Source organism: Pteropus alecto, unplaced genomic scaffold (genome assembly GCF_000325575.1).
Source record: "Pteropus alecto unplaced genomic scaffold, ASM32557v1 scaffold155, whole genome shotgun sequence".
Taxonomy (NCBI): Eukaryota; Metazoa; Chordata; class Mammalia; order Chiroptera; family Pteropodidae; genus Pteropus; species Pteropus alecto.
Genome location: NW_006438113.1, coordinates 10,932,926 through 10,941,518, shown reverse-complemented (window position 1 = coordinate 10,941,518; position 8,593 = coordinate 10,932,926). Strand labels below are relative to the sequence as shown.

Here is an 8,593-nt window from a genome sequence, read left to right as displayed (position 1 = left end):
TGGTTTGCAAGTAGTATTTGGCTTCACAGAAATGTATATGGTTATCCACTGGTACCACACCCCCATCAGTTATCCCGACCAAAATAGGAAAAGTTTTTTTAATTGAGCATAAACACAGGTGTTCAGATGTGGAAGGGGACTGCATTGGTGTGTGGTTTGAACTTTTCACTTGTTACCTGTTTTTCTGGACACATCCTTACTTGGTGTCTCAACACTTGGTTATAGGGCTTTCTCTCTGCTTTCAAAAAACTGTAAATGCAGACTCATTGAGTAGCATGTGGAACAAAAGATGGACCTAACTTAGTCAACAAGTAGGAGTAAAACAGAGGGAAACAAAAGAATAAAAGTAATAAATGAAGACTTCATTTTCTTCTCTCAAAGCCCCTGAGTAGCTCTCGTCTAAACCAGTGCTGTCCAGCAGAAATATACGGCAAGCCACACATGCGTCTTAAACTTTTTAGTAGCCACATTTTTTTTAAAGTAAGAAATATGAAATTAATTTTAGTAATTTTTAACCTAACATATTCAAAATACCTTTTCAACATGTATTCAATATCGTAATTTTTTCATTTTTTAATTAGACTTAACAGTCAATATATTAGTTTCAGGTGTACAGCATAGTGGTTAGACATTTATATAATTTATGAAGTGATTTCCCCCCCATAAGTCTAGTACTTCTTGGCATTATACATAGTTATTATAATATTATTTGCTATATTCCCTATGCTGTACTTTACATCCCCATGACTATTTTGTAATTATTTCTTAATCCCTTACCTTTTTCACCCTATTCCACAACACCTCTCCCATCTAGCAACCATCAGTTCTCTATATGTCTGTTTTCATTTTGTTTATTTTGTTTCTTAGATTCCACATATAGTAAAGTCATATTGTATTTGTCTGTGTGTTATTTAACTTAGCATAATACCCTCTATGTCCATCTATGTTGTTGCAAATGGTAAGGTTTCATTTTTTAATGGCTGAGTAATATTTCATTGTATATATCTTCTTTATTCAATTGTCTATTGATGGGCACTTAGGTTACTTCCATATCTTGGCTATTGTAAATAGTGCCACAGTGAACATAAGGGTGTATGTATCTTTTCAAAGTCATGTTTTGGTTTCCTTTGGATAAATACCCAGAAGTGGAATTGCTGGGTAATAAGTGAGTTCTATTTTTAATTTTTTGAGGAAACTCCAAACTGTTTTCCATAGTAGCTGTACTAATTTGCAGTTCCACCAACAGTGCATGAGGGTTTTGTACATCCTCACCAACATTTGTTTATTGATTTATTGTTGATAGCCATTCTGACAGATGTGAGGTGATATCTCATTGTGGTTTTAATTTGCATTTCTCTGATGATTAGTGATGTTGAGACTCTTTTCATATGTCTGTTGGCCATCTGAATGTCCTCTTTGGAGAAATGCCTATTCAGGTCCTTTGCCCGTTTTTTTAATTGGATCGTTTGGTTTTTTTTTTTTTTTTTTGGTGTTGAGTTGTATGAGTTCTCTATAAATTTTGGATATTAACTCTTTATCAGATGTATTATCGGCAAATATCTTCTCCCACTCAGTAAGGCTGTCTTTTTGTTTTGTTGATGGTTTCCTTTGCTGTGCAAAAACTTTTTAGTTTGATGTAGTCCCATTTGTTTATTTTTTCTTTTGTTTCCCTTGCCTGAGGAGATATGTTAGAAAAAATATTACTAAGAACAATGTCAGAGAGTTTGTTGCCTATGTTTTCTTCTAGGAGTTTTATGGTTTCAGATCTTATATTAAGTCTTTAATCCATTTGGAGTTTATTCTTGTATATGATATAAGAAAGTGGTCCAGTTTCACTTTTTTTACATGTATCTGTCCAGTTTTCCAAACAGCATTTGTTGACAAGACTGTCTTTACCCCAGCGTATATTCTTGCCTCCTTTGTCGTAGATTAAATGACCATATAGGCTTGGATTTATTTCTGGGCTCTCTATTCTGTTCCATTGATCTATGTGTATGTTTTTATGCCAGTACCATGCTGTTTTGATTACTATAGCCTTTTAGTATAGTTTGATATCAGGAAATATCTTATAATTATCAATGAGCTATTTTATATTCTTTTTTTTCCCATACTAAGTCTTCGAAATCCAGTGTTTATATAGAGAGAGCATCTCAATGTGAACTAGGCACATTTTAAGAGCTCAGTATCCACATATGGCTAGTGACTACAGTACCAGACAGCAAAGCTCTAGACCCTAAACTAAGGAATGAGCTCTCTGGGTGATTTTAGGGCACAGTATTATGGGCATGTGGTTTATGCAAAAGAAACCCTTGAAGTTACTAACTCAAATGGCTCTAGATTCTAGGTTAGTAACAATAAAAGATGGCCTGGTGTAAAACAATAGGTAGTAGTGGGGACTATGACCCACTGGAGAGCACAAGCTGCTATTTAAAAGGGAATTTGCCTGACCTCCTAGTTTAAAGCGTTCCTGAGTTTTAAAGCACAATGATGGCAAACAGAAAATGTCTATGAGCAGTATAGACAGCTAGCTCTGCTGTGACTATGTGGCCCCTGTGAACTGTGGTATTCAGATGTATGAAACATTTTTGTAGAAAGGTTGTTTTAACAGAAGAATAATGTCTAGGCAAAGGAATAGCAAATCTTGAGTATTTGACTGAATTTCTGGCTGGATCCTGTGCAAGTGTGCACTTCAGTGTATTAAACCACCATTGCAACTTCTGATAATAATTTGACTTTCAAGTAGACCTTTCTACTAAGAAAATAATTTCACAGTCAACCTGCCCTCCCTGTAAATTAGTACACTTGCATCATAATTTTTTGTTATATTTACGATGTCATACATTCTGAGCTTGGACAAATTAAGTTTCTAGGTTTTCAGAGCTGTTGACTAGCAGACTATGGACTTTTTTTTTTTTTTACCCCAGCTGTAAGAATAGGCATTTAATAATTAGTTTATCATTGACTGTGAAAACTTTGTCACGTGAGTTACAACTTGTTTTTGTACCTCTGATGCCTGACTTAGGACCTGATATATAGTAGGCACTCAATAACTATTTGTTAAAAAAATAATATAGCCCTTAATTTTTTAAGAGAGCTTACAGACTTTTAAACATGAGAATCTGATGAAAGCTATGAACCTTTAACCAGATCTTGTCCGTGCCCTACACATAATTCCTCAGCTCACCCCAGAGTTCACTAAAGCTTTGGTAGACAGATCCTAAACAAGCTCATAGCTTCTTACCTCAAACACCTTTGTCTGGAATTGCCAGCAGTTAACATTCCTGGTAGCAATCCAAACCTAATAAGAGATGGGATTTGGTGGCTAAGTATTCCAATTCCCTATTCTCTCAGTGGGGCAATTCTGAGGTATGATGTCTTGTAGTGTTTCTCAACATTTACTAACACATCAGAATCACTTGGAGAGCTTAATAAGCCAGAGATTCTTGAGTTTTTACTTTTAACCAAGCTCCCAGAAGATAATGATGCTGCCAGTCCATGGACCACACTTTAGTATTTTTCTCAGAGTCCCCAATGGGATTCAGTCCAATTGCCTAAAGCACCTTGATTGGCTTTCTTCTCCCTTAAACTGCTTGGATCCTAGAATCACCTCCCAAATTAATTAACTGGCATCTAAATCTTTGCTCAGGGTCTGTTTGGGAAAAAAATCCAAACTATGACGATACTGTCCTTAGAAAAATGCACATAGAGATAGAGTCTTGTGCACATATTTACAGAAAGTTTGAATCCCCTGAAATTTATTTAGGTTGTAAAGGAAAGTGATCAGGGTAAATGTCATGTGATCCAAGGTCCATGAAAATTGAATGAGTCTATGCAGAATCTAGCAACATAATATAATCTTTAATGGCTTGGGAAGTTGGCTGACTGCAACCAGCTCTCAGAATTTATTTTCCCAGAACCTATTAAGTCATCTTTTTATCCTGGTCTGCATCACCCCATACTTTGTGGAACACAGGAGTATGTCTGGGATTCTAAAGAAACTCTTTTTATTGAAATCAATAAAAAGAGTAATGGTACTCATTCTTGTTGGGCTCTCGTGGTTTCTTCCCAATCACAATGCTTTCTGGACACCACTGCAGTACCCCTGTGACCTTTAGATCTTTTCTTGCTGTGTTCATACAGAGCCAGGCATACTATAACTGCAGCTCATTTCTCCCACTTCCTTCTGGATGCCAACATGTCTCCCTATTCTATCTCATCCTTTTGGAAATCTATAACCTTTGACACATATATTCCTAAACCCACTCTGGTATCACCTGTAAACTTTATGGCATTTCTAGTTCTGTAATAATTGGGTAATCCTGATTATCTCAATTTCTAATCAGCTACATAAAGAGAACTAACAGCAGGGTCACCAACACCTATTTCCTAACCGTAGCACACAATAGCTTCTTAGCTTTGCCCACATATGGAAGCACGTGTTTGTGCGTGATTATTTGTCTTATATACTATTGAATAAGTATGTCTTTGTATATACCTATGAATGTAGTTTCATGGGTGTGGTATGGGTGTGGGTGTGTAAGTAACCAGAGCTCAGGTCTGGTCTTGAAGTTTGAATAATGAACGTTTGGTATTTGACTTTAATTAGTCTCTGTGCATTGTTAGCCTCAGTTTTCGTCTGCCCTCAGATATCAGAGGAAGAATGAGTTCATTTCCTTGAAGTTTATTGACTGTTACCAGTGGCAGAGCAAATTCCATAAAAGAGCAGGTTCCATACAGAGCAAGTGGAAGGGGAGCTCTGAGCTGGTGAGGAAGGATGCTTGGAATGGGGACTTAGAGTGAAGGATGGAAAGGCAGATTTCTCCCACCTTTTCCCCATCCATTCCCCCAAAGGATACTAGATTTACAGTGGGGGCATCTTGCTCAGCATTCCCTCTCTAAACTGGAACCAAAGAGAAGAAACTTGATGCAAAGTAGAGAAGGAAACACCTCATAACTCCTCTGTTTCTCCATCCAAAGGGATGCCAATATCTACGTTGTAGTCTACAGGCTCCCCGGAGCTCAGCCAGGGAATAGGGGTTCGATTGAAAGAAGGCCTATTGGAGAGGTTCTGGTTGTAGAGGATCAGGGGTTCACTCAGCAGGGGTCCCAGGTCAAATTTGGGCATCTGGAAGGTCATACGTTTGGATGCCTTCTCATATCCACCATAAGGCATTGCTGTCCTGAAAAGGGGACACATTATTTCATTAAAATACAAAACGAAAGTAGCAGAGCATCTGCTTTGAAGATGAAGTCTGAATTCTAGTTTTTTATTGCTTCTGCACTCCTTATTCTTATTCTCCCTTAGCATCCCATCCCCCTTTGCAGATTTCCTTGTTTCCCCAAAGCTAGTGATGATAAAAGGAGTCTAGCTCGTACTAGATAGCCTCATGACTAGTTGTGATCCAGACCAGCATTTTAGAGAAAGTGACCCCAAACACCATAGACCCAAGGGTCTGAGGCCGCCTTAAATTACAATGTAGAATCCCTACCCCACCTCTAGTGAATAGTACGTGGCCTATATAAGAGGAATTAACATTTCCTGGAAAATTCAAGCTCCTTAGGGCCAGATGCAAAAGTACTTCTCTAGCACTTCTGTATCCTGCTTTCACATAGATCTACTATACACAGTCTACAGACAGAAGCCCATTTCCAAAAGAAGAGATACTTAAGTCTTACTAAAGTAAGGTATAAAGGACTAGAATCATACTGTAGGAACAGTAATGGAATCGTAACCTTGAAAGCAAGGCGCCTCGAGAAGCCTTTCAATGTATAATATAGTATTCTCATTTTATAGTCAAGGCAACCAAGGCTCCCTTGCCTCCTCAGCCTCCTTCTGAAATATTTGAATCAAAGTCTCCATCCCAGTTAAGGATACACTACCACACACTGGAATGCATCTGGTGCCTTCCCAATCTCCCTACCTGTTGAAGGACTTGTACTGGGGGAGTTCAGCTTTAGCCCCATAGGCCAGCAGGTCAATGCCAAGTTCCACTTTTTGTTGGGGGTCAACCCCCATGGCTTTCTCCCATGGGGAAATATACGTCTTGAACACAGTGATATGTTTTCCTTCTCCTCCTGCCTGGTCTCCTGGCAGCCATGTGAAGGAAAAGGAAGTCAAATAATAACAGTTAGTAGCCAATGGAAGTTAATCTCACACTCCTGCACTAGAGCAGTTCCTGAGGTCAGGGACCAAAGGTATATAACATCCTGGTAATCGTATGAGATTTGTGGAATGAAGACAGCCTGGGTTCAGATCTGTGACTGAAACTGAAAAGCCAGAAAGATGACTTGGGAGATAAGGCTTCTAGGTGAAATAGACATATCTCTGTATTCTCTTGGACTCAGAGAGTCCACCAAGATATCTCTGGCCTCCCCTGCTCCCTACACTCAATCTAGGCCTCATTCTTGGGGATGTCACTGTTCTGGGGACCAGACATTACTCTTGGGTGAGGATACTTGCCTGTTCCTGTATCGCCAACCCCTGCTGTGCCAGTAGTTCCTCCTCTGCCAGTCTGGCCCCCTGGACCACCTGTACCTCCAGATCCAGACCCAGGGCCCTGATGGTGCTGCTGGTCAGAGCCATACTGTCCAGAAGAGCCACTTGCCCTTGCCTGGCCACCACCACTGCCCTTGATGTAGGAGAATCCCTGACCAGCTGTGCCCAGCTGTCCCCCCACTGTGGGAAGGAACTTCTGGAAGTGATCCTGAAAAGAAAGAACAGAGTTGGGGGAAGGTTAGCAATGGGTATGGGGAATACACAAAGACACAGGTATGCATAGCAATGACAATGTGATCAGAGACCATGGCCAACCAGAAGATACTGAATCCTCTAAGATTCTCCCCTCCAACAGATGGGTAGTGGATAGCGTGACTGAGAAAAATGAAACTCTCCTTAAGGTGTAGGACCCCCTTGGCTCAGTTCCTTCAATTATACATTAGGATGGGAGCAACTCATTCTGCACACTCCCCTTTTCCATTCTTACCAAGGCAAAGAGGACCAAGACTTCTGCTCAATTAAAATTTGAGAGGATAAGTTTGGCATGGAGAACCTAGGCTTAATTTGAAGAACTAGAGAGATCTCTGTCCCCTCCCACTGCTCATCTAGTCCAACAGACAGAACTCTTTTCTCCCTCTTCTTCTCCCTCTCTCCTCTTGGTGCCTGTTGGACCAGGACTTTGTGACAGTGAAATGTAATGGGGAGGGGAAAGGGTGGCCAAAAGGGCAACACTGGATTCAGCCCCAAAGCCTAAAAATAACCTCACCAACTCCTTCAAGAGGCTCTGCTGGCCACCCATCACACTCATCCCCATGCTCCACCCAGTGTAACCAGACCCAGGCAGGAAGGAGGGCTTTTGGTCTCCTAAAGTTAGATATAACTGGCTCAGCATTTTTACTCTGTTTTTACTTAAGGGCCAATGACTGACACTTCTGCCCCTGGCCCCATGTAGGCATCTATTTCCACTCTCCCCCAGTTGCCCAGGGAAGGTGGAGGGGGAAGAAAGGAAATGGAGAAGATCCCTTCCTTCTCAGCTATAACATCTTGTGCCTGGACTCTCTCCAATTCCTACTTCTCTTTCTTTGAAGGATCCTGAGTAGGGAATGTAGGATCTTTAAGGATGGTTTCAGTCCCCACATTTGGAGTCCTTAGATAAAAGAATGGCTCAAGAAAGAGCTGGCTGTAAAAATTCACTTAACTCTTTCTAGGGTTGCCAGTTTTAGCAAATAAAATTACAGGGCACTAGTTAAATTTGAATCTGAGATACACAACAAATACTTTTTTAGTATGCCACAAATATTGCATAGGACATATTTATATATGAAAGTATCCATTGTTTATCTAAAATTCAAATTTAAGCATCCTGTATTTTTAAATTTAATTTAAATTTTGTGTACCAAATATTTCACAGGACATACTTAAACTAAAAAAATATTCACTGTGTATGTGAATTTAAATTTGTGTCTTATTTGTTTTAATTTAATTTTTAAATTTTATTTTTTATTTATTTTATTTTATTTTATTTTTAAGTCCGAAATATCACATTGGACATACTTTACTGAAAAATTATTTGTGTGTATCTCAACTCTAAAATACAGGGCTGGACTTCCTGTGTTTTTTCTGGCAACTCTATCTTTAACACTTACCCATACTGGGAAGGAATTTTCTTCCTGAAGGTGTGGTACTCCCTACCCCGCTTCACTAACTCTAAGAGACTGAGTTTCAGAGGTGGGCTGTAACTCACCCTAGAGCTACTGGGGGCTCATATATATGTGGGAGTTTACCGTGCCCATAAATTTGCAGAGAGGGTAGGTTGGTGATAATTTGGAGATTCAGTGCCTACCAAGAAGTTGTCAGAAGGGGCACTAGCCTTTGACAATAATAAAGTTCCGAACTCACCATTGAGCTGTCAGAGAAGACATCAGGGTGGTTTTCATAGATAAATTTCTCCACCCGCATCTGCCGCAGTTTGAACATCTTGGAGCCCCGGTTAGTGAGCAGTGACAGCTCCTCCAACATCACATCCCTTGGGACACTGATCTTCTTGCCCAGGTTCAGGCCTGAGCTCTCCTGTCCACCTTTCAGGGAGGTGGGGAG

General features: G+C 40.0%; 1 protein-coding gene across 1 annotated transcript in view; it reads right to left on the bottom strand.

Annotated features, from left to right (window-relative positions):
- Nucleotides 1-4,661: 4,661 nt before the first annotated feature.
- Nucleotides 4,662-8,593, bottom strand: part of MYOZ1 (myozenin 1) — a 10,747-nt gene continuing 6,815 nt past the window's right edge. Inside the window, exons 4-7 of the mRNA XM_006915513.3 lie at nt 8,396-8,574; nt 6,461-6,704; nt 5,922-6,087; nt 4,662-5,180 (exon numbers count right to left, since the gene is read on the bottom strand). Of these exons, the coding sequence (XP_006915575.1) occupies nt 4,949-5,180; nt 5,922-6,087; nt 6,461-6,704; nt 8,396-8,574 (821 nt within the window). The 3' untranslated portion in view covers nt 4,662-4,948. The remainder of the gene's footprint in view (nt 5,181-5,921; nt 6,088-6,460; nt 6,705-8,395; nt 8,575-8,593) is intronic.